General features: G+C 47.4%; 3 protein-coding genes across 5 annotated transcripts in view; 1 reads left to right on the forward strand and 2 right to left on the reverse strand.

Annotated features, from left to right (window-relative positions):
- The window catches only part of LOC116981523 (zinc finger protein 84-like), a 70,589-nt gene extending 51,490 nt beyond the window's left edge, over positions 1-19,099 (reverse strand). The window contains exons 1-2 of the mRNA XM_033034594.1: positions 19,032-19,099; positions 17,299-17,384 (exon numbers count right to left, since the gene is read on the reverse strand). The gene's annotated coding sequence lies outside the window, so the exon portion shown is untranslated. The remainder of the gene's footprint in view (positions 1-17,298; positions 17,385-19,031) is intronic.
- LOC116981541 (zinc finger protein 2 homolog) lies at positions 5,623-7,606 on the reverse strand. 3 transcript variants are annotated; one of them, XM_033034630.1, is made up of 2 exons: positions 6,250-7,606; positions 5,623-6,215 (listed from the first exon to the last, which is right to left on the reverse strand). In XM_033034630.1, exons 1-2 carry the CDS (start codon positions 7,273-7,275, stop codon positions 6,207-6,209), a joined length of 1,035 nt encoding a protein of 344 aa, XP_032890521.1. In that variant the 5' UTR covers positions 7,276-7,606; the 3' UTR covers positions 5,623-6,206. The 3 variants fall into 3 exon arrangements, with proteins under 3 accessions (XP_032890521.1, XP_032890522.1, XP_032890520.1); XM_033034631.1 differs by having other exon boundaries at positions 5,623-6,212; positions 6,247-7,606; XM_033034629.1 differs by having other exon boundaries at positions 5,623-7,606.
- The window catches only part of LOC116981448 (zinc finger protein 850-like), a 31,334-nt gene continuing 19,969 nt past the window's right edge, over positions 15,048-26,412 (forward strand). The window contains exons 1-2 of the mRNA XM_033034502.1: positions 15,048-15,304; positions 18,451-20,295. Coding sequence (XP_032890393.1) covers positions 18,934-20,295 — 1,362 coding nt within the window. The 5' untranslated portion in view covers positions 15,048-15,304; positions 18,451-18,933. The remainder of the gene's footprint in view (positions 15,305-18,450; positions 20,296-26,412) is intronic.

Genomic DNA, 26,412 nt, shown 5'->3' on the forward strand with positions numbered 1-26,412 from the left:
CTAGCATATATTTCAAGAGGACTAGAGTGCAAAAACAGGGATGTAATGCTGAGACTCTATAAGTCGCTGGTCAGGTCGCACTTGGAGTAGTGTGAGCAATTTTAGGCACCTGAGGAAGGATGTGCTGGCTCTGGAGAGGGTCCAGAGGCGGTTTAGTTTTAGTTTAGAGATACAGTGTGGAAACAGGCCCTTTGGCCCACTGAGTCCATGCTGACCAGCAACACTATCCTAAACACACTAGGGACAATTTTACATTTCGACCAAGCCAATTAAATTACAAACCTGTACGTCTTTGGAGTTTTGCAAGAATGATCCCAGGAATGACTGGGTGATGTTTGATGGCACTTGGCCTGTACTTGCTGGATTTAGAAGAAATAGGGGAGACCTCATTGAAACATACCGAATAGTGAAAGGCTTGGATAGAGTGGACGGGGAGAGGATATTTCCACGAGTGGGAGAATCTAGGAACAGAGGTCATAGCCTCAGAATTAAAGGACGTAACTTTAGGAAGGGGATGAGGAGGAATTTCTTTAGTCAGAGGGTGGTGAATCTGTGGAGTTCTTTGCCACAGAAGGTTGTGGAAGCTGCAACTGATATTTTTAAGGCAGAGATTGATAGATTCTTGATTAGTACTGGTGTCAGGGGTTATGGGGAGGAGGACAATAGGGTTAGGAGGATGAGATGGAGCAGCCATGATTGAATTGTGGAGTAGACTTGATGGGCCGAATGGTCTAACTCTGCTCCTATCACATGACCCTTATGACCTTGACCAGTCTGAGATGTATTCTAGTTTTGTCATGTCATAAGGCCTTCACAATGACAGAATTGCTCTATTTGGTTCAATGTTGTTGCTAGAAGCTGCTAACTACTGATAGAGAGATTTTAGTTTAGTTGAGTTTAAAAATAGTGTTAGAAATACGGCCCACCTGAGTCCGTAACGAGAGACGATCCCCGCACACCAACACTTTCCTACACACGCTATGGACAATTTATAATTTTATCAAGCCAATTAGCCTACAAAATCTGTACATCTTTGGACTGTGGTAGGAAACCGGAGCACCCGGAGAAAACCTACACAGGTCACGGGGAGAATGTACAAACTCCGTACAGACAGCACCCGTGGTCAGGATCAAAGCCCTGTGCTGCCCTGTCCCGAAGGTTTTGCCTGCAGCTCCCTCACTGCAGCCCAGGCCGGGAGCGCTGACTAACATCACAATGTCCCCCTGGATATACAGAACTCCCCCCCCCACCCCCCCCCCCCCCCCCCCCCCCCCCCCCCCCCCCCCCCACCGACCTCATGTGACGCACAGTTGCACCCCTCTGAAGCTCCTGCTCAGCGGGATGCACCCATTCCTTCTCTCCAGTGATGCTGCCTGTCTCGCTGAGTTACTCCAGCATTTTGTGTCTATCGTCAGGATGTACCAAGGCTTGGCTTGTCTCCTTCCCACCTCCCCACGGAAACTCTCGATTTCTTCCCTCTGGGTGAAAATGTCCAACACCAGATGGCAAAGCTATAAGGTAAGTGGGGGAAAGTTTAATGGATCGACAGATAGATACAAGTTTAATGGAGGAGTCTGGGGCAAGTTCTTATTACACAGAGAATGTAGGTGGGTCCTGGAATGCATTGCCAGGGATGGTGGTGGAGGCAGAGGAAAATACAATAGTGGCATTTAAGAGGCTTTTAGATAGGCACATGGAAGTGCAGGGAATAGAGAGATATGGAGCACGTGCAGGCAGGTGAGATCAGGTTAACGTCATCATGTTTGGCACAAACATTGTGGTTCAAAGGTCCTGTTCCTGTGCTGTACTGTTCTATGTTTTATGCTCATTGTTCTCCCAACTTCTCTCTGCAACGGTTTCTATTTCCAGGTTCAATCAGATCACTCTGATTATGATTATGGGAAACAGCCTGGTGTGTTTGTTCAGCCCCCATTTTCTAAGTCCTGCAGGAAACCACAATGATTCAAGCGACTGTTGTCACTGAACTGCCATATCTGAATCAATGCTCTTCTTCTGCAGCTGCAAACTGCTTTCCCCAAACAGTCCAGGAAAGTCGTGCCACAAAAATGCTTCCCAATTCCTTCATCTATAAAGTCTTCAGCGCGTCGTCCACAGAGCGCAGAGGATTATTGGGACACAGCTACCAGCCTTGGAAGGCATCTACCACGCACGGTGCCTCAGGAAGGCCGTCAGCATCCATAAAGATTCCTCACACCCTTGCAATGGGCTGTTCGAACTACTTCCCTCCGGCAGACGTTACAAGGCCTTCTACGCCCGAACCTCCAGACTCAGAAACAGCTTCATTCCCAGAGTTATAGCGGCTATGAACCGGCCCTGCTGAGTGCCCCCCCATCCCACCTGGACTGTCTCCCTCAGATGGTCACGTCGCACAGTTAATTCTTTTTTTTTTTTTTTGACATCGGTTGGAAGCTGCATACCAAATCTCGTTGCACTGATGTGCAATGACAATAAAAGATATTATTATTATTAAAGCTGCTTCTGGTCAGATGCATTGTAATGGGTTTGTATTTTTTGACGGGTCTTAGTTTATTTTATTTTATTATTCTTGGTTTAATTTAGAGATACAGCATGGAACCTCTTCCGCCAACTCAGTCCCTGCCGACCAGCGATCACCCGTACATATCCTACACACAACGGGCAATTTACAGAAGCCAATTAGCCCTCAAACCTACACGTCTTTGGAATGTGGGAGGAAACCAGTGCACTTGGAGAAAACTCACGTTTGGGGACCAGGCCTGCGAGTGGTGGTATATTGCGTTGGTGGATCAGGCCTCCCCAACGGGTCCCAGTTGGTCCAGTATGTATATAAAACTATAATGTTAAGAAAGGAATGTACATGGAAGAGGAGAGCAGAGAAATGGGTGCGAGTCCAGATTGGGCACAGGGAGGAATGGAAAGGAGAGGGTTATATAGGGGGAAGAAGGAAGAGAGAGGAGGGTATGTAGCTACCTAGACTGTGAACATTCAACCGAGTCTGAAGAAGGATCCCAACCCAAACCATCGCCTCTCCACGTTACCACTTTGTATCCTTCAATGTTCAAACCATTGATTTGATTTTGATTTTATTAGGGACAGTGCATATTAATAAAACATTTCCATGTAATATGCAAGATTGTAGCCAGTGGCTAATTTCCATCTTTAGTCCCACACAAAATAAACACATCCCAAACAAGGTAAAAAAACAAAAGACAAAAACAAAAACAAAATAAACAATATGGTTGTAAAGTTAAAGATCTAAACCCCAGATATGGCACAAAACTCACGATCCCCACTCTCCGATAGTAAAACATAATTCGGCACAAGGCAGTGCAGGACCACCAGGTATTCCAGACAATTTGTTTAATTAATAACCAACATACTTTAAATACACTAGTTCTTAGACATTACACAGTATTATAATACATTTCCCGGGAACCAGGACCCTGTGTGAATGACAGGGGATGCGGCAAACGGCAACCAGTGAATCAGATACCCAATCATTGCAGCTCCAATTTTTTTTGCTGTTTATTAAAGCCATGTGGACTTCTTAGGCTGATCCAGCATTTAATTGCCATTCCTCGTTCCCCTTGAGAAGGTATTGGTGAGCAGCCTTCTTGAATAGTCATTCAGGGGATGTTTACCCGAAGACCAGATGAACCTCCAGGATGCAGAGAGGGACGCGAACCATAGTTTTGTCTTAAACCGACTCAAGTGACTTTAAGTGACTTAAACCGTAGGAACATTTCTGGAAATCCTGCTCTGGGAAAGTCCCAACAAGCTTATTAGTTCAAAGGAGCAGAATGAGGCCATTCAGCTCATCGAGTCGACTCTGCCAGTCAATCATTGCTCATCGATCTTTTCCTCTCAATCCCATTCTCCTGACTTCTCTCCATAACCCTCGACACCCTAATCAAGAATCCGTCAATCTCCCTCTTAAACCGCTATCTGCGGCAATAAATTCCACAGTCACCACCCTTTGAGCTAAAGAAATTTCTCATCTTCATTCTACATGTACATCCTTTTATTCTGAGGCTGTGCCCTCTGGTCCTAGACTCTCCCACTAGTGGAAACATCCTCTCCACGTCCACTCTATCCAGGCCTTTCACTACTTGGTAAGTTTTAGTGAAATCCCCCCCTCACCCCTCAAAACTCCAGCGAGTACAAGCCCAGTGCCATCAAATGCTTATCATACGTAATACACATGCTTCACACTCTTCCGACGCACAAGCCAGTTTTGCGTGCACTTCCTCCAAGTGGCAAGGATCCAGGACTGTGAGCAAATATCATCCAACATGGAAAGTGGCCCTTCAGACCACCTCCTCCATGCCAACCAAGATGCCCCATTTAAGTCCCATTTGCCTGTGGGTTGGCCCATATCACTCTAAACCTTTCCTATCCACGTACCTGTCCAAAAGTCTTTTAAATCCTGTCAGAGTATCTGCCACAACTATCTCCTCTGCCAACTTGTTCCATTTATCCACCCTCGGGTCTTATTTACATTTTTCCCTTCTTACATTTAAACTCATGTTCTCTGGTTCTTGATTGCCCAACTCTGGGTAAAAGACTCTGTGCATTCACCCCATCTATACCCCTCATGATTTTATACTTCTCGATAAGCTGCTGCCTCCTGCACTCCAAGGAAAAAAGTCCTACCCTGCCCAAACTCTTCCTAAAGCACAGGCCTTTGAATCCTGGCAACATCCTCAACTGTTTTCTGCACTATTTCGAGCTTAATGACATCTTTCCTATTGCAGTGATCAAAACTGAACACAATTTTCCAAGTGTTGCCTCACCAGCATCTTATACAATTTGAACAGTAAACGTGTGTGGTTGAAGATTCTGTATCCAGCTGGTGGATTTTATTTTTAACTGAAGATATAGTGCGGCTGGGAAAATGATCACAAACCTTTCTTTCTGAAAATTAGTTTTGAATCATATGGAATTCAGCATGGAAACCAGGCCTTCAGCCCACTGAGTCCATCGATCACCCATTCACACTAGTTCAATGTTATCCCATTTTGCATCCACTCCCTGCATACTAGGGGCAATTTACAGGGAGAACGTACAAAATCCATACACACACCCGTAGCCAGGGTCGAGCCCAAGCTGTGGTGTGAGGCAGCTAGTCTACTGCTGTGCCACTGTGGTTGTATTGGACCAAATATTGATCACCTCTCGCCTTGTCCTTCAGTTTGCTGTATATCCAGTTGGAACCCGAGCAAAACTTTCAACCAGGAGGCATCGACAAAATGAAACCCGCCTCTGCAGGAGTTGAACAGCAGTTATATTTAAGCAAAGCAAATAAAGAGAGAAGGAAGACCGAACTAAAGAGTATTCAGCAGTTCATAGAAACATAGAAAATAGGTGCAGGAGTAGGCCATTCGGCCCTTCGAGCCTGCACCGCCATTCAATATGATCATGGCTGATCATCCAACTCAGTATCCTGTACCTGCCCTCTCTCCATACCCCCTGATCCCTTTAGCCTCAAGGGCCACATCTAACACCCTCTTAAATATAGCCAATGAACTGGCCTCAACTACCTTCTGTGGCAGAGAATTCCACAGATTCACCACTCTTTGTGTAAAAAGTTTTTGTGATTTTCTCATCTCGGTCCTAAAATACTTCCCTCTTATCCTTAAACTGTGTCCCCTTGTTCTGGACTTCCCCAACATCGGGAATAATCTTCCTGCATCTAGCCTGTCCAACCCCTTAAGAAATTTGTAAGTTTCTATAAGATCCCCCCTCTTATAGAACCCTGGAGTTCAGTCCAGACTCCGATCAACACCTACAGGGAAAGTTTGATTGTCTCTCTCTGAAGCATCTGAGGGATCTAGCGGATATGCCGGAAATCACAAGGTGTTGAGACACAAGGAATTGCAGATGCTGAAATCCTGAGTCAAATACAAAGTGCTGAAGGAAGTCAGTGGGTCAGGAAGCATCTGTGAAGGGCATAGACAAGTGGCATTTTGCGTCAGGACACTTCTTCAGACACATTCTCAGCTTTATGCATAGAGCATTAAATACATACAGTCAGTCCAGATACTGAGTTCTAGTCCAATCATCATCAGGTTATGAAAATAAGGAGAAACACAGTGGTAGTGATCAGCAACAAAGTCCTATTGCTGCTCTCCTCTTGCCCTCTCGCTAGAGTTTCAGCAACGGTGAAGTTTAAATATCTTGCATCAAACTCACTTAACGCTGGTGTCTCAGGAGGTTGGATGCGTGAGTGAATCCCTTCCCGCAGTCGGTGCACGTGAACGGCCTCTCCCCGGTGTGGATACGCTGGTGGATCTCCAGGTTGAAGGAGCGAATGAATCCTTTGCCACACTCGGAGCAGATGAAGGGCCTCTCCCCAGTGTGGATGCGCTGGTGTCTCAGCAGGGTGGACGACTCGGTGAATCCCTTCCCGCATTCCAGGCAGATGTACGGCCTGACCCCTGTGTGGATGCGTTGGTGCCTCAGTAAGGTCGCCAAATCGGTGAACCCCTTCCCGCACTGCAGGCAGGCGAACGGCCTCTCCCCAGAGTGCATGCGCTGGTGGGTGACCAGGTGCACCGCCTGAATGAAGCCCTTCCCGCACTCGGAGCAGACGAAGGGTTTCTGAATGGCGTGGACCCGCTGGTGGATCAGCAGGTGGGTGGACTGAGTGAACCCCTCCCCACACTGAGGGCAGATGAACGGCCTTTCGCCGGTGTGAACCCGCTGGTGCCGCTGCAGGTTAGAGGAGCGGATGAACCCCTTCCCGCACTCAGAGCAGCTGAACGGCCTCTCGCCGGTGTGGATGCGTTGGTGAGTCAACAAGTTGGATGAGCGGATGAAGCCTTTCCCGCACTCGGAGCAGGTGAAGGGCCTTTCCCCGGTGTGGATCCGTTGGTGCCTCAGCAAGGTCGACGACTCGGTGAATCCCTTGCCGCACTCGGAACAGGTGAACGGCCTCTCCCCAGAGTGCATCCGCTGGTGGGTGACCAGGTGGACGGCCTGGCTGAAGCCCTTGCCGCACTCAGAGCACACAAAGGGTTTCTCCCCGGTGTGGACCCGCTGGTGGATCAGCAGGTGGGTGGACTGCGTGAATCCCTCCCCGCACTGAGTGCAGATGAACGGCCTCTCCCCGGTGTGGATCCGCCGGTGCCTCTGCAGGTTGGAGGAATCGATGAATCCCTTCCCGCAGTGAGGGCAGGTGAACGGCCTCTCCCCGGTGTGCGTCCGCTGGTGTTTCAGCAGGTCGCTGGATCTCTTGAAGTTTTTCCCGCAGTCGGAGCAGTGAAAGGAATTCATGGCTGCGGGAGGCAGCAGTGAGCAATCGGGAGGGTAAAACGGGGAACTTACTCTCGGTCACACAGCGGATGAAAGTGCCTTCCCGGCCTGACTGAAGCTCCGGAAGCTCGACGGCAGGAGGGAGTTGAGCGTCGGGGCTGCGGTTTAAACCGACGCCAGGCCCGAGGAGCAGCTCCCGTCTGGGCGGAGAGTCGCTGCGAGCCCCGGAAACACCGCTGTACTGGGTCTGGGTCAGTCCCGGACCTTCCTCTTCCCGCTCTCCATCCACGCTCCGCACCCGAAAATCCGCACCACTTCCTCATTCCCAGGGTGCCTCGCAACACCCCAGGAAGGCTGATAGAGTGCTTTCATGCGCGCGGTGCAGAGTGGGTAGCAAAACGGCCATTAAATCCCGCAAGCCAGTCCGCATTCCATTTCTGCAGAAGCACAAATGTCTCCAAAATCCAAAACCCAAAACAATAAACGTTGCATGGATACTTCACGTACAAACGAAAAGAAAAACGCCAGAAGCATTCAGCAGCCTAAATTGCTGTGTAGTTAAATTTAACCTTTAGTGACTAAAATAGGCAAAGGAATAGGTGACTTTCGGGTGGAGACCCTTCTTCAGACTCCACCCGAAACGTCACATATTCCTTTTACCTATTTGTCACCTTCGCCTCAGCTAACTGAACCATTCCGCATTTCCTTGATCAACTTCTGCTTGTTTACACCTGTTGTTTACAACTTTTCATAGAAAATAGGTGCAGGAGGAGGCCATTCGGCCCTTCGAGCCAGCACCGCCATTCATTGTAATCATGGCTGATCGTCCCGTATATAGAAACAGAAAACTTTCCTTCCATATCTCTAGTCTCCCTCTCCCCTGACTCTCAGTCCAAAGAAAGGTCGCAACCTGAAACGTCACCCATTCCTTCTCTCCAGAGATGCTGCCTGTCCCGCTGAGTTGCTGCAGCATTTTGTGACTATCTTGGAGTGTTCAAGGTCATTTCACCAAGACACAGTCGCACAGCTGGTAGAGACATTACCTCACAGTGCCAGAGACCTGAACTTGATCCTGACCTCACATGCTGTCTGTGTGTAGTGTGCTTATTCTCCCTGTGAATGTTTCTTCTGGGTGCTGCAGTTTCCTCCCGCATCCCAAAGACGCGTGGGTTTGTAGGTTTATTGGCCTCTGTTAAATTGCGCATAATGTGAAAGGAGTGCATGAGGAAGTGGGGGAAACATAAAACTAGTGTGAACAGGTGATCAATGGTCAGTGTGGACTCGGTGAGCCGAAGGGCCTGTTTCCATGTTGCGTCTCTAAAAGAAACTAAAAGAGGAAAAGTTAGAAAAGTGAAGAAGGGTCCCTACCTGACCCGAATCTCCGAGATGCTGCCTGATTTTTTGAGGATGTAACAAGTAGAATGGATAAGGGAGAGCCAGTGGATGTGGTGTATCTGGACTTTCAAAAAGCCTTTGACAAGGTTCCACAGAAGAGGAGCTGATGCACCTTCCTCATGAGGACAATAGTACAGGTGCCGCTGCATGCTTAGCAATTCATCAGACTATCCCTTTCTCACGGGCAGCACAGTGGCGCAGCAGTAGAGTTGCTGCCTCACAGCAATAGAGACCCGAGTTCAATCCTGACCTCAGGTGTTGTCTTTACAGAGTTTGTACATTCTCCCTGTGACCGCGTGGGTTTTCTCTGGGTGCTCCCACAATCCAAAGATGTGCAGATTTGTAGGTTAACTGGCTTCTGCAAATTGTCCCTCATGTGTAGGACAGAACTAATGGACGGGTGATCACTGGTCAGAGCGGATTTGTTGGGCTGAAAGGCCTGTTTCCACTCTGTATCACTAAACTAAAACTAAACCAATACTAAACTAAAGAAACTATAGCTTTAGAGTATAGAGTAAAACTTTAAACTAAAGCTAAACTAAAACTAAACTAAAGGAAAACAGTCCCCAAAATAGCCTTATCTTGCTTGTTCTGTGGCCAGGCTCGGCTGACTGAGTTGGCAACACTATTTTCTCAAAATTGATACTGACCAACTGGTGATTATGTGACCCTTCTTCACTGTGTTTCTTTTATGAATTCCCAACATCTCTCTCTCTCTAGTCTGCAAAGTGCCCTTCCAGAGGCCTGTCGGGATACCTGATGTATCTTCTTTGGCTACATCCATCCATCCATTTTCCACCTCTTTCTTATTTTCTGTTTCTGTAACATAAAACCTCTCCTGATTCCTCACAGAACTAGTGTGAACAGGTGATCAATGGTCGGCAGGGACACTTTGGGCCGAAGGGCCTGTTTCCACGCTATATCTTTAAACTCTATATGTATCCTGTTACATATCTGATGCCTGGAACATGTACAGAAAGCTTATTTGTCTCTCCCGTTTCTGATATGACTGCACAAATGTCATCAATATTTAATCAGCACTAAGTTAAGACACGCGGATCTTTGCTTGATGAGATTCCTGCATCAAGTGAGTTTCCCGCCTCTTCCCCAGCCTCTCCCCTATCACCACTTTTCTTTGTTCATTGCTTTCTCTCCATGAGTTCCCATGGCACGGTGACGTGGTCTTCACTATCCCATCTCCCCATCATATTTAATAGAGAGAGAGAGAGAGAGAGAGAGAGAGAGAGAGCGCAATTCCTTCCTCACCCACCCTGAGATTCCATCCAATCCCTAAACAGTCAGAGATGGTCTGGCACAGGAACAGACCCTCTGGCCCACAATGTCTGTGCTGAACATGTTGCCAACATAAACCAATCTCCTCTGCTTGCCAGATCATATCCATATCCTTCCATTCCCTGCATATCCATGTACATATCTATAAGCCTCTTTAATGCCATTATCATGTCTACCTCCACCACCACCCCAGCCTTGCCAAAAATAATCCTTCTCATCTCCATTCTTAAGGTACATCCTTTTAATCTGAGGCTGTGCCCTCTGGTTCTAGACTCTGCCGCTACTGGAAACATCCTCTCCACATTGCCTCTATCTAGGGCTTTCATTATTTGGGAAGTTTCAATGAGATTCCCTTCTCATCCTTCTAAACTCCAGCGAGTCCAGACCCAAAACCACCAAATGCTCCTCATACAATAATCCCCGGGATTATTCTCGCAAACCTTCTCTGGACACTCTCCAACATCAACATTTTCTTCCTCAGACATGAAACCAAAATCAGCCCACAATATTCTAAATGTGGTCTGATCAGAACCTTAGAAAGCTGCAGCATCACATCCTTGCTTTTATATTTGGATATGACAAAACATTCTCCTAGACAATAGACAATAGGTGCAGTAATAGGCCATCTGGCCCTTCGAGCCAGCACCGCCATTCAATGTGATCATGGCTGATCATCCCCAATCGTTCCTGCCCTCTCTCCATATCCCTTGACTCCGCTATTTTTAAGAGCCCTATCTAGCTCTCTCTTGAAAGCATCCAGAGAACATGCCTCCACCGCCCTCTGAGGCAGAGAATTCCACAGACACCCGTTGCACATTTGGAGAGCACCACCGTGGTGGGCAGGAACATAAACAATGATGAGAGGAGCACATGAATGAGATTGAGATCTTAGTAACATGGTGTGAGACACAATCTCTCCATCAATATCAGCAAAAGACCAACTGGTCGTCGACTTCAGGAAATGAACTGGAGTACACGTCCCAGTCGGAATCAATGACTGAAGTGGAAATGTTCGAGAGTTTCAAGTTCTATGGTGAGTCTCACAAATAATTTGTCCTAGTCTAACCACATTGGCGCTCTGGCCAAGCTCGCACAACAACACCTCTACTACCTCAGAATACAAAGGAAAGTCAGCATGTCTCCAATGATTCTAACCAAGTTCTACAGATGCTCCCGTAAAGATCATCCCAGTGGTAGACAGTGACAGAGACCCGAGTTCAATCTGACCTCGGGTGCTGTCTGTATGGGCGTTGTACATTCTCCCTGTGACTGCATGGATTTCCTCTGGATGCTCCAGTTTTTTTCCACACCCCAAAGACGTGCTGGTTTGTATATTAATTGGCCTCTGTAAATTGTCCCGAGGGTGAATGATAGAACTAGTATGTGTGTGATCATTGGTTGGTGTGGACTCAGTGAGCCGGAGAGCCTGTTTCCATACTGTATCTCAAAACTAAACTATTGGGATGTATCATGGAGTATAGTAGAAATAAGGAACTGCAGATGTTGGTTAATACACAAAAGGACACACAGTGATGGAGTAACCCAGCAGGTCAGAAGGGTCCCAACCTGAAACATTATCTTTCCATTTTCTCCAGAGATGCTGCCTGACCCACTGAATTACTGAGCATGTTTTGTCACTTTGGCATAAGCCAGTATCTGCAGTTCTTTGCGATTACAATAGATTCTTTCCCACTGATATCAGACATTTGAACGGATCACTCATAAGCTGAGGATGTATTCCTGATCTCTGTCAATCTCATTGCAGCCCTTGTACTTTTTTATCTGCACTTTCTCTGTAATTATAATACTATATTCAGCATTCTGCTTTCATTTTTGCATTTTGTATTCATGCATGGTTTGATTGTATTCATGTACGGTATGATTTGCCTGGAGAGCAAACAACGTTTTTCACCGTATCTTCAGTACATATGGCAACAATAATAAACAAACCAAATCAAACCTGTTTCCAAAACTCCAGGGGGGCAAAAAAAATGTCCTTTGTAACTGAAAGTGAATGGCATGTTGGCCTTTATAACAAGCGGAATCGAATATAGGAGCAAAGATGTCAATCTGCAGTTGTACAGAGCCCTAGTGAGACCACACCTGGAGTATTGTGTGCAGTTTTGGTCCCCTAATTTGAGGAAGGACATTCTTGCTATTGAGGGAGTGCAGCGTAGGTTTACAAGGTTAATTCCCGGGATGGCGGGACTGTCATAAACTGAGAGAATGGAGCAGCTGGGCTTGTACACTCTGGAGTTTAGAAGGATGAGAGGTGATCTCATTGAAACATATAAGATTGTTAACGACTTGGACACACTAGAGGCAGGAAACATGTTCCCGATGTTGAGGGAGTCCAGAACCAGGGGCCACAGTTTAAGAATAATGCCCCTGTCTCACTTAGGAAACCTGAACGGAAACCTCTGGAGACTTTGCGCCCCACCCAAGGTTTCCGTGCGGTAACCGGTGGTTTTTGTCAGTCTCCCGACCTGCTTCCACTACCTGCAACCTCCGGCAACCACCTGCAACCTCCGGGAACTGCATGGAAACCTTGGGTGGGGCGCAAAGTCTCCAGAGGTTTCCATTCAGTGATCCTAAGTGGGACAGGAGTATAAGGAGTAAGCCATTTAGAACAGAGACGAGGAAACACTTTTTCTCACAGAGAGTGGTGAGTCTGTGGAATTCTCTGCCTCAGAGGGCAGTGGAGGCAGGCTCTCTGGATGTTTTCAAGAGAGAGCTAGCGGAGTCAGGGGATATGGGGAGAAGGCAGAAACGGGATACTGATTGGGATGATCAGCCATGATCACATTGAATGGCAGTGCTGGCTCGAAGGGCCAAATGGCCTACTCCTGCACCTATTGTCTATTGAAGCCTTCTACTCCCGATAACATCCTTGTGAAAAGAAAACAATGTACTGGAGGCTATTCAGCGGGCTCAGGCAGTATCTCAGGAGAACATGCATAGATGTTATTTTCGATCAGGACATCTGGCTTCACAATTTTCTTGTCTTCCTTTCTCTGGCTTCACAATCGCAACACTTAAATCTTTTTGTCACACAACTTTTTTCCACTGGCCTTGTCTAATCAACTGCCCACCAACCCACAATCCCCACCCCCTCACCCACGTCCACTTATACCTGCCGGGCTTTCCCCTGCTCTTCCTCTCTTCTAGCTTAAGATAAACACAAAATGCTGGAGTAACTCAGCGGGACAGGCAGCATCTCTGGAGAGAAGGAATGGGTGATGTTTCTGGTCGAGACCCTTCTGCAGACTGAAAGTCACGGGAAAGGGAAATGAGAGAGAGAGAACAATGAATGAAAGATTTACAGAAAAGTAACGATGATAAAGGAAACAATCCATTGTTAGCAGTTGGGTGGGTGAGAACGAGAGGTTGGTGCGACTTGGGTGGGGGAGGGATGGAGAGAGAGGGAATGCAGGGGTTAACTGAATTAGAGAAATCAATATTCATACCACTGTTGTAAGCTGCCCAAGCGAAATATGAGATGCTATTCCTCCAATTTGCATTTAGCCTCACTCTGACAATGGAGGAGGCCTAGGACCGAGAGGTCAGTGAGGGAATGAGAGGGGAAATTCAAATGTTTAGCAACAGGGAGATCAGGTAGGTCCAGGCAGACTGAGCAAAAGTGTTCAGCGAAACGATCACCCAGTCTACATTTGGGCTTGCTGATATATAAGAGTCCACATCTTGAACAATGGATATAGTAGATGAGGTTGGAGGAGGTGCAAGTGAACCTCTGCCCAACCTGAAAAGACTGTCAAGGTCCCTTGACAGAGTCCAGGGATGAGGTATAGGGACATGTGTTGCATCTCCTGTGGTTGTTGGGAAAGGCACTTAGGGAGGAGGTGGATTGGCTGGGAAGAGATGAGTTAACCAGGGAATTGCAGAAGGAACGGTCTCTGTGGAAGGTGGGAAGGGGAGATGGGAAAATGTGACTGGTTGGACGTTGTGAAAATGTCGGATGATTATGTGTTATATGTGACGGCTGATGGGGTGAAAGGTAAGGATTAGGGAGACTCTATCCCTGTTGCGACGAGGGGGAGGGGGAGCAAGGGCGGAACTGCAGGGTACCAAGGAGACACGTGTCAGGGCCTCATCTTTGATGGAAGAGGGGAACTCCCTTTCCCTAAAGAATGAGGACATCTCGGATTTCCTGATATGGAACACCTCATCTTGGGCGCAGATGCGGCGTAAACAGAATTGGGAGCAGGGGATAGTCTTTGCAGGAAGCAGGTGTGGGAGTCAGTGAGTTTGTAATAGATGTCAGTCGATAGTCTATCTCCTGTGATGGAGATGGTGAGATCAAGAAAAGGGAGGGAGGTGTCAAAGATGGTCCAAGTGAAGGTACACAAAAATGCTGGAGAAACTCAGCGGGTGCAGCAGCATCTATGGAGCAAAGGAAATAGGCGACGTTTCGGGCCGAAACCCTTCTTCAGACTGATGAAGGTCCAAGTGAATTTGAGTGCAGGATGGAAATTGGTGGTAAAGTTAATGCAGTCCATGAGTTCTGCATGGGTGCAGGAGTTGGCACCGATGCAGCCGCCAGTCAGATGGATGGTGAGATCAAGAAAAGGGAGGGAGGTGTCAAAGATGGTCCAAGTGAAGGTACACAAAAATGCTGGAGAAACTCAGCGGGTGCAGCAGCATCTATGGAGCAAAGGAAATAGGCGACGTTTCGAGCCGAAACCCTTCTTCAGACTGATGAAGGTCCAAGTGAATTTGAGTGCAGGATGGAAATTGGTGGTAAAGTTAATGCAGTCCATGAGTTCTGCATGGGTGCAGGAGTTGGCACCGATGCAGTCGCCAGTCAGATGAAGGGTCTTGACCCGAAATGTCACCTATCACGTCATCAATAGTTACTCCAGCACTTTGGTTTTTTTTTGTAAACCAGCATCAGCAGTTCCTGCTTCTCCAAAGATACTGCCTGACCCGTGGAATTACTCAAGCACTTTGTGTCGTTTATTGCAAAACCAAATTCTGCAGTCCCTTATTGCTCCAGAGTTGCTGCCTGGCCTGCTGTTACTCCAACACGTTGTATCTTATGAAATGGAGGAAACCTTTGGGCACATTCACACTCGTTGTGGGATTAAGTGATGACTTGTAAAACATGCAGGAGCCTGCAATAATTCTGCTCCCCGTTCTCCATTCAGCTGCCGCGGGGGGAGGGGGGGTCTATGATCTTTGGGGGGGGGGGGGACCGATAGCTTCCTGCTGGTCCAGGCACCGGAAATAAAGCCCAAACATGCGCACTAAAGACCTAAGAACTTTGATGCGCACTGCCCACCAAAGATCATCGAGCGGAGCTGCCCACCCCTCGGCGCAGAATCTTCGAGAAGTCCGGCAGCAGGTAGGCGATTGCTGGCAAAGAATCTTTGATTGCTGGGGCTGGAAGTTAATGCACGTCGAGCCCGGGGAAGCAGCACACACCAGATGGGTAGGGGCAACAGAAAGAGTAGTAGCTCCGGAAACGTTAGGACAATCCAGATGCCCACCCTCTCTCCCCGCCAGCGTTCCGTGGCCACGCTCCTCACCTTGGGCCTCGCCCGGGGTCACTGCCAAAGATACTGGAGGAGCTCCTCTCGTATCTTTGTGCTCTAGTATCTTTGGTCACTGCGCCGCCCCGATCCGGGGAACGACGCATGCGCGCCACAGTCAATGTGGTAGAGTAGAGCGGTTTCTGGTGCGCTGGGATTATGGGTAATGAGCCGGCCATTGATTCCACTAATACCCATTCCTTCTCTCCAGAGATGCTGCCTGTCACGCTGAGTTACTCCAGCATTTTGTGTCTACCTTCGATTCCACTAACACCATTGTTCTGCCACATAGGTTTGACCTTTCGGCCCGCAATGTCTGTGCCGAATAGGATGTCGGGTTAGAGTGTAGAAAAAAGGAATGGCATTTGCTGATACACACAAAAGGACACAAAGTGGTGGAGTAACTGAGTGGGTCGGTTTAGTTTAATTTACTATATTGTCACATTTACGGAAATGTAGCGAGCTAACCCATCAGTGGGAAGACAATACATGATTACAATCAAGCCAGTTACAATGCACAGATACATAATAAGGGAGTTTAAGAAGATCATTGTTAAAATAAGAAATGTTGCTGGAGTAGAAATGTAAAAGTGTGGAGTGATGGTAATATGTGATTGCAGATCCACTTCTGTGACCAGCACACAGTCGCTTGGGTTGGGCGCCATCTTGGAGTTTGATTTTCAGGCAGCATCTCTGGAGAACATGTATAGGTGGGCTTTTCAGGTTGCGACCCTTCAACAGACTCGGACTGACCCGAAACGTCACCTATCCAGATTCTCCAGAGATGCTGTCTGGCCTGCTGAGTTACTCCACCACATCATGTCCTTTTATGATGCCAGGTTAAACATACCTCCTCTGCCTCATGTGATCCATATCCTTCCATTTCCTGCATATCCACATGCCTATCTAAAAGCCTATTAAATGCCTCTTTCGTATCTGTCGAGTCTGAAGAAGGGTCCCAACCTGAAAAGTCACCTATCCATGTTCTCTAGAGATGCTACTTCACCCGCTGAGTTACTCCGGCACTTTGTGCCCATTTTTTGTAAACCAGCATTTACATTTTCTTGTCTCTACTGTTGTATCTGCCTCCACCACCACTCCTGGCAGCGCATTCCAGGCACCCAGTGTAATAAAAAAATGCCCCATACATCTTCAAACTTTGCCCATCTCATCTTAAAACAATGTCCTCTAGTCTTTGAAATTTCTTCCTTGGGGGAATAAGGTTCTATATGTCTACCCTAGTCACTTCCTCAGGATAGAGTGGAAAGGAAAGATTGGAATTAATGTGGGTTAGTTATGCAGCCAAATGTTAAGTAAGTCAGGCAGACAGTGGAGCAAAGAAAATGGACAAATTATTAAAATGTTGAGCAAATTGGGACAGGGAATTTGCCATGTGAGACCAGACTAGAGAGCTAAGCTATGATTTGAGATCTCATTTCCATTGTGAAGCTATCCTGAACCCAGAAGGTGCAGCACAGTGGCACAGCTGGTAGACCTGCTGCCTCGAAGTGCCAGAAACCAGGGTTCGATCCCGACCTCGGGTGCTTGTTGCGTGGAGTTTGCACTTTCTCCCTGGGTTTCTTCAGGGTGCTCTGATTTCCTCACACATGCCAAAGACATGCAGGTTTGCAGGTTAATTGGCCCCTAGTGTGTAGTAACTGGAAGTGGGGTAACATTGAACGAGTGTGAATGGGTGATTGATGGTCGGCGTGGACTCATTTTGCCAAAGGGTTCTGTTTCCATGCTGCATCTCTAATCTCTAAAAGTCCTTAAGAATACTATTTTAAATTATGTAATTATCAATTACCTTTATATGTGCTGTATTTTGATCACTATCCCTCTCAAGTTCCATGTTATATCTTCCCTGGCCACCACTGCATTAATTTAATTCCACTGCGGAATAACAAGAATCAAGTCAAGAGTCTTCTAGTGTCATATATCCCAAAAGGGGACAATTAAATTCTTACTTGCAGCAGCACAATAGAGATGTTAACATAGTACTCAGTAGACACCATAATAAACAACAAAATGAAGTTCAATAATAAAAAAACTAAGCAATATAGTACAAAACAAAGACCCGAGTGCAACCTAGGCAGTTTGTAGTTCAGCGTTTCATTGACGTTTATAGTGTTCAATAGCCTGAAGGTTGTTGGGAAGAAATTGCTCCTGAACATTAACAGACAGGAGACACCCATTTGTGGGTTGCTCCTCCATTCAACAAAATCACGGATAATCCTGTGTTAAATCCATTTCTAGTTTGATCCTGAAAATCAAACTCTTGAGTATTTAGAGATACAACAGGGAAACAGGCCCTTTGGCCCACTGGGTCCACTCTGACCATTGATCACCCACCCATGTTCAAGTTTTTTTGAGAATGCTGCACTGAATTCCAATGTCTCAGATCTCTGCTTACACAAACCTCTCATTTTATGTTCTAAGATTCCTTAATCTGAGATCATGCTAGTTCAGGGCCTCGACAGTTTACACCATCTACCCTGTTAAATCCGCTCTGTACGTTTTATGTCTCCATAAGACATAGGAGGAGAATTAGGCCGACGTCTTTAAAGGGAAGCTGAATGAACGTAGAGGCGAGTGAAATCACCAGACTGATCCATTTGGGGTGGCACGGTAGAGCTACTGCCTTACAGCATCAGAGACCCGGGTTCGATCCTGACAATGGGTGCTTGTCTGTAATGGAGTTTGTACGTTCTGCCCGTGACTTGCGTGGGTTTTCTCCGAGATCTTCGGTTTCCACCCACACTCCAAAGATGTACAGGTTTGTAATTTAATTGGCTTGGTATGACTGTAAAATTGTCCCTTGTGTGTCTAGGGCAGTGTTAATGTGGTCAGTGCGGATTCGGTGGGCCGAAGGGCCTGTTTTGTCGCTGCATCTCTGAACTAAACTGTTCTGAATTTCTGTTAACTTCTCGGTGATAACTTCTGTGAACTACTTTTACAGGGTATTAGAAGAAAATATTTCCAGACGGGAACTTCAAATCAAGCGTCACATCAAGTTGCATTTCATGGGTGAGAAAACGTTTGCCTGTTTTGCCTATGGGAAAATATTTCAAACATCAGTACAACTAGCCGGGCAGGGAGACTCGTATCAAGCAGAGGCATGGCACGGAAGTGCGTGTGGCACGAGTTTTAAACCGTTACACTGTGAGAGAAGAGATCTCAGCATTCACAGTGGGAGAAACTGAACACTTGCTCCATGTACGTTGAGAGTTGATCAGAAAGACCACAGAGTTGACAGTTAAACAATGGGCAAATATTTTCACAATCAAAATGATATATTAGTACAGGTTGACGGTTGGAAAAGAATCATTTGCTTATCCCAGCAGAAATATTTTGCATCACATTGAGGAGAAATTTGCGTCGTTTCGGAGAAGTGTTGCACTTATTTATATTCTTGTGCTCAAACCCCTATTCCTTACTGCAAATGGAACCGTTTCAGTATTCTAACTGCGGGAAACATGTTAATCAATCCATTACCCTGATAACGCATCAGCAGAATTACAACGGTGAGAGGCCATTCACCTGCTCGGAGAACGGGCAGAGATTCACTCTCTCATCTCAGCTGATGACGCAACGTCAAGTTCACACCAGGGAAAAGCCGTTCATCTGTTCCGAGTGCGGGAAGGGGTTCAGTCGATCGTCTCATCTGATGAGACACCGGCAGGTTCACACCGGGGAGAGGCCGTTCACTTGCTCCGAGTGCGGGAAGGCATTCACCCAGTTGTGCAATTTGGTGACACACCAACGAATTCACACCGGGGAGAGACCGTTCACCTGCTCCAAGTGTGGGAAGGGATTCAGCAGATTATCCAGTTTGATTACGCACCACCGAGTTCACACAGGGGAGAGGCCGTTCACCTGCTCTGTATGTGGGAAGGGGTTCACTCAGTCATCCAACCTGGTAATACATCAGCGAGTTCACACAGGGGAGAGGCAGTACATTTGCTTGAAATGTGGGAAAGGATTTTGTCTGTCATCACACTTGCTGAGACACCAGCGGGTTCACACTGGGGAGAGGCCGTTCACTTGTTCCGAGTGCGGGAAGGGGTTCACTCAGTCGTCCAGTTTAATAACGCACCAGCGGGTTCACACCGGGGAGAGGCCCTTCACTTGCACTGATTGTGAGAAGAGATTCAGCCGATTTTCCAGCCTGGTGACGCACCAGCGGGTTCACACCGGGGAGAGGCCGTTCACCTGCACTGAATGCGGGCGAGGATTCACACAGTCATCCAGCCTAGTGACTCACCAACGTGTTCACACTGGAGATAGGCAGTTCATCTGCACTGTGTGTGGGAAGGGATTCAGTCGCTCATCTCATCTGCTGAGACATCAGCGAATCCACACCGGGGAGAGGCCATACACCTGCTCTGAGTGTGCGAAGGGATTCACTCGTTCATCCCATCTGCAGAGACACCAGCGGGTTCACACAGGGGAGCAGCCATACACCTGCGCCAAATGCGGGAAGGGATTCACGCAATCCTCCAACCTGATGATACACCAGCGAGTTCACACCGGAGAGAGGCCCTTCACCTGCTCCATGTGCGGAAAAAGATTTTCAGATTCTTCTTACTTGCTGAGACACCAGCGGATTCACACCGGAGAGAGGCCGTTCATCTGCACCGAGTGTGGGAAGGGGTTCACTCAGTCATCGGCCCTTGCCAGACACCAGCGAGTCCATACTGGGGAGAAGCCATTCACCTGTTCCCAGTGTGGGAAAGGATTTGCTCTGTCTTCCCACCTGCTGAGACACCAGCAAATTCACACTGGGGAGAAGATTAAAAAAATTGGGATATAAATTATTTAAAGGTTGTGGTTGCCGACTCGTTATGTTCTGCAATTCTTGTTGCTGCTAATCACGTCCAGAATTAATCCCTGGTTATTGGGCACAGTTCGGGTTTATTTCTGTTGATGCTAAGAACCCCTGTGGTTGCGCAGTTTAATACAGGCACACCCCGACTTGTGTAACAGGCGACTTACGAGCACTTGCGTAACCAATTCTTTAAGCCCACTGATGCCCATGTGGTCTCCCCGGCAGAGCTCCGTCCTGGTCTCCACGGCGAAGTTCCTGCCTGATCCCCATGGTGGAGTTCCGACCTGGTCTCCACGGCGGAGTTCCTGACTGATCACCATGGCGGAACTCCCGCCTGGTCCTGTTGGTGGAGCGCCTGCCTGCTCTTTGCCCCGGTGCTCCCACCCGGTTTCCCAGTCGGATAGTAAATTTGCACCTACGCAGTATCACTTTTATAGACAATAGACAATAGGTGCAGGAGTAGGTCATTCGGCCCTTCGAGCCAGCACCGCCATTCAATGTGATCATGGCTGATCATCCCCAATCAGTACCCCATTCCTGCCTTCTCCCCATATCCCCTGACTCCACTATTTTTAAGAGCCCTATCTAGCTCTCTTTATTTCCGACTTACATAGCATCTGACTTTTGGAAGGGTCTGCGGGACATAACCCTTACGTAAGTCGGGGAGTGTTTGTAGTATAGATGTACGATAAATTAGTTCTGTTGTCAACATGCTGTACAGTAATTTGTGAATTTATGAAAGGCATTCCAGGAGAATGATTTTTTAAGGGAAAATTAGTAAATTGTAAAGGCTGAGCAAAATTGATTCTGGGTATTTTGGTGCAGTGTAGCTGTTGTGGATGGTATTATAGCAAGTTTCTAAATCAAACATCCATCATTTGAGGAATTGCTGTAAATGAAGCTCTAGTTGTCCCTAAAATCCACAGTATGAAGTCAGGCCATTCGGCCCAGCGGGCCCTGACACTATCTATGCTCCACACCAGCCTCCCATCTCATTCTGCTGGAACATTCTCACATTTCACTTGCCATTATGTTCATTCAGCTTCCCTTTAAAGATTGGAATTTATAAGGATGAGGGGGTTCTTATAGAAACACATAAAATCATAAAAGGACTGGACAAGTTAGATGCAGGAAAAATATTCCCAATGTTGGGGGAGTCCAGAACCAGGGGCCACAGTCTAAGAATAAAGGGGAGGCCTTTTAAAACTGAGATGAGAAAAAAAAAATTTCACCCAGAGAGTTGTGAATTTGTGGAATTCTCTGCCACAGAAGGCAGTGAAGGTCAGTTCACAGGATGAATTTAAAAGAGAGTTAGATGGAGCACATGGGGCTAGTGGAATCAAGGGGTATGGGGTAAGCTGCTGGAACTGGGGCTTAACACTCCCCTGTGTGCCTGGGTCCTGGACTTTCTCACCGCCAGGCCCCAGGTAGTCAAGATGGGAAGAAATACATTGAATACCTTGAACACAGGATTTTCCCCGGGGTGCGTCCTCAGCCCCCTACTGTACTCCCTGTGCACACATAACTGTGTGGCCAGGTTCAACTCCAACTCTATAATCAAGTTTGCTGCTGATGACTGTGGTGGTGGGCCTGATCTCCGATAACAATGAGAAGGCCTACCGGGAGGAGGTGGCTGATCTGGCACTCTGGTGTCAGGAAACAGCCTCCTCTTGAATGTCATAAAAACTAAGGAGCTGATTGTGGACTTTAGAAGGGCACAACATCCGAGGACGCCACTGGAAATAAATGGGGACAGGGTGAGCTGCTTTAAATACCTGGGAGTCCACATCACTGAAGATCTGACATGGACATCACACACTGCCGCAATGGTGAGTAAGGCAAGGCAGTGCCTTTACCACCTCAGGCAGCTGAGGAAATTCAGAGTCTTTCTGAGGATCCTTCAGTGCTTCTACTCAAGGGCTGTTAGAAAACATCTTGTCCGGCAACATCACAATCTGGTTTGGGAACTGCTCAGCCCAGGACAAGAAGACTCTGCAGAGAGTAGTGCGTTCGGCCGAACGCACTATGGGAACTACACTCGCCCCCCTGTAGGAACTAGTAAAGTAAAGTAAAGTAGCCTTTATTGTCATTCAGACCTCATGCATCAGAAGGTGCAGATCCAGAGCTAGCAACATTATGGGGGACCCCTACCACTCCAGCAACGGACTGTTCCAGCTGCTACGGTCAGGCAAACACCTCCGCTGTCATGCTGTGAAAACAGAGGATGAGACCGAGTTTCTTCCCACAGGCCATTATGACTGTAAACTCTTATCTCACCAGGGACTAATTTACTGTACCAATTTACTGTTGTGTTGTGTCTTTTTAAAATTGCTGTTTTTTTTACTTCTAATATGTAAATACTGATTGTCTTCTATTCTGTTCTGTAGTTTTTTGCACAATCCGCAGGCATTGCCACTTTCATTTCACTGCACATCTTGTATGTGTATGAGACAAATAAACTTGACTTGACTTGAGAAGCCAGGCACGGGTTACTGATTGTGGATGATCAGCCATGATCATATTGAATGGCGGTGCTGGCTCGAAGGGCCGAATGGCCTCCTCCTGCACCTATTTTCTATGTTTCTATCCATCATCCTTATTGCACAACATTCAGCTTGAAGGATGTTCCCATCTGCCCAGGTATTCAATTATGTCCAATTTGCCATTCACTATACTGGAACCCTGGCCTAAAGAACAAAGCGGAACTGACTGTCGTATTTGGCATTGAACCAGGATGCACATTTTCCCCATGAAACCAAGTGGCAACGGGGCCAGGAGATGGTAATCCTTGGAGGCAACCGCCTTAAAGGCGCAGCCCTCAATTTCAGCATGTGGGGAGGACATGGCGATCAGCAGGAGTGCTGTGGTGGCTGCAGCTCAGTCTCCTGCTATCTCCCAGCCTAAGACCTGTGCCAACCAAAGCCAGGCCCAGAGCAAAGACCCAGGAAGCAGGTCAGGCCAGGACCAATCTAGGAATCCAAATCCAGCACTGTTTTGAAGAAAGGTCCCAAACCGAAACATCACCTATCCATGTTTTTCTGAGACGCTGCATGACTCGTTGAACTCGTGTCTTTTCCAGCATGGTTCTGGTGGATACAGATCTGCACCTTTATGAAAGATGAGGCACAGCATAGTTGGTGTAGATAAAATTAAAAAATTCCCCATAGAAAAGATATCTGTATCTAGAAGGCAAAGGTAGGGGCTGGAGGTTTTGGAGGGGATCTAGGCAAGAACATTTTCACCCATTGAAATCTGGAATGTACTGCCGGAGCAGGTGGTGGAGACAGGTACCCTGGCAACCTAAAATAAGTACCTGGATATTACTGGCAAGGATGGTTTTCCAAAGACATTTACAAACCAAGAGACAAAGTGCTGAGTAACTCAGCAGGTCAGGCAGCGTCTCGGGAGGACATAGGGTGACATTTCATGCTGACCCGAAATGTTTCCTATTCATGTCCTCCAGAGACGTTGCCTGACCTAAGTTACATATAAAAAGTATCCATATAATTGTTGAATTGTTAAGGCACGCAAAGCCACAGACAGGAATTAGTACAGATAGCTGCTAATTGGTGGCCTTGGACATGGTTGGCCAATAGTCTGTGCTTGTACTATATGACTGTCAACAATGGGTTGCAATACTGGTACAGACCCTCTCGACCCAAAACGCCACCCATTCCTTCTCTCCAGAGATGCTGCCTGTCCCGCTGAGATACTCCAGCTATTTGTGTCTGTCTAGGGAGACAGTACTGGATGGCACAATCTGTTACTATTGAATACCAGACGGCTGTGTTGGAAGGCATGGGTTTGGCACCAGATAACACTGGGTAAAGTATTGGTGGGGGCAGGTCTGAGTGGTTCTGAATGCAGCGTCAGGGGATTCTTTTGTGGGAAGATACAAACACGTTCCATCACTATTGAACCACATTGGCGCAGTGTTGAGTAAATTTTGAAGAAATAAGGAACTCTGTATCTCTAAAGTCTAAAGCCGCTTTTGCCAACAGAGATGGGCAATAAATGCTGGGCTGAAAAACGCATAAATATAATAATATGGGGACAAGCATGGAGGCAATGGAGAAGCAGATTCTCTATGAAAAGGTGAGTGCTGAGGTACCTGTGACTAAAACAACATCTGTTATGAGGAATCACCGGGTTGAGGAGGGGAACACAAGGTTTAATTCGCGAGCTTCTTCTCCAGCCTCGCGCGCCTCCGATTCCGCGCTCGAGTCTCTAACGGTTTTAACGGTCAGACCCGCACGCGCTCAAGCTTGCACCAAGGGCGCATGCGCACTGCCCGCGTGTTCGGGCATGAAGACGGAGACCGCGCCGCTATTTACATTGGATTTAGTCCGATGGCCAGCGCCGTGTGGAGACGTGATAGGTTTAGGTTCATGGTCGTCACGTAAACCGAGGTACAGTGGAAGCTTTGTTTTCATACTATCCAGACAGATGAAATAATACAACGAAACACAGATAGACACAACATGCTAGAGTGTCTGACGAAGGGTAGCCCCACCCCGGCAGGTCACCTGTGCATTTTCTCCAGAGATGCCACTTGCCCCGCTGAGTTACTCCAACATTCTTCGGCAAAATCTTGCACCAACAAAATATAATACAGGACAAGGTAGGGGGGGAAAACCGCGTTTTAACCCCGCCCCCCCCCCCCCCCTCAAACGCGCCAAAATCGCGCACACGACCAGTGGCAGAATTGCAGCGCCGCTGAAGGTAAGTATTGTAACATACCGACAGAGTTACTCCAACATTTTTTGTGTCTATTTTTTGGTATAAACCAGTGTATGTGGTTAATTTTTATTACAATAGCACACAAAACTACAGCGCAGGAACCGGCCCCTCGGCCCATGATGTTTGCTAGGTTAAACTGATCTCATCTGCCTGTACTTACTTACAAAATTCTTAAGGGGTTGGACAGGCTAGATGCAGGAAGATTGTTCCCGATGTTGGGGAAGTCCAGAACAAGGGGTCACAGTTTAAGGATAAGGGGGAAATCTTTTAGGACCGAGATGAGGAAAACATTTTTCACACAGAGAGTGGTGAATCTCTGGAATTCTCTGCCACAGAAGGTAGTTGAGGCCAGTTCGTTGGCTATATTTAAGAGGGAATTAGATGTGGCCCTTGTGGCTAAAGGGATCAGGGGGTATGGAGAGAAGGCAGGTACAGGATACTGAGTTGGATGATCAGCCATGATCATATTGAATGGCGGTGCAGGCTCGAAGGGCCGAATAGCCTACTCCTGCACTTATTTTCTATGTTTCTATGTACATGAACCATATCCCTCTATTCCCTGAACTTGCAGGTATCTATCTAAACGGCTCTTAAACGCCACTATCATATCTGCCGCCACCACCACCCCTGCCAATGCGTTCCAGGGCCCCACAACTCTCTGTGTAAGAATACTTTCCCTGCACATAACCATTAAACTTTCCCCCTTCACCTTATATCTATGCCCTCTCATTTGGGACATTTCTACCCTGGGAAAAACTTCTGACTGACTATTCTCATAATTAGATTAGATTAGATTAGATTCGTTTATTGTCCTTCAGACCTTTATTGTCATTCAGACCTTTCCGCCACCGCCACAGCTTCGGGGCCGAGTCGGGTCTCCGCTGCCGCTGCTGCTGCCGCCGCCACCACAGCTTCGGTGCCGAGTCGGGTCTCCGCCGCTGCTGCCGCTGCTACAGCACCGATGCCGCCAGCTCCGCCATTAGGCCTCGGCGCAGACGGAGACGGGGACGGGGAATACGACCGAAGAAAAAGTCGCATCCCCCGAAGGAAGAGACCAAAGCATGTTTCTCCCACCCCACCCACACACATACACAACTTAATAAAACAAAATTAACTAAAACATGACAAGGAACAAAACGAAAGAAAAAAAACAGACGGACTTTTATCAAAGTCGCCTCTCAATCTCTGAAGTTCTAGAGAAAACCATAAAAATGTATCCAGCCTCTCCTAGTAGCTGAAACCTTTCAATCCAGGCAGCATTCTGGTAAACCTATGCAAACCCATTGATTCTGCTTGCTCCTGCCTCACTGAATTCATCTCCAAATACTTTGATTACATTCTAATCCCCCATGT

This window comes from Amblyraja radiata, chromosome 15 (assembly GCF_010909765.2).
Source record: "Amblyraja radiata isolate CabotCenter1 chromosome 15, sAmbRad1.1.pri, whole genome shotgun sequence".
Classification (NCBI taxonomy): domain Eukaryota; kingdom Metazoa; phylum Chordata; class Chondrichthyes; order Rajiformes; family Rajidae; genus Amblyraja; species Amblyraja radiata.

Excerpts from the sequence above, each read along its gene's own strand:
- LOC116981541 (XM_033034629.1), bottom strand. The coding sequence starts at position 7,275 with ATGAATTCCTTTCACTGCTCCGACTGCGGGAAAAACTTCAAGAGATCC.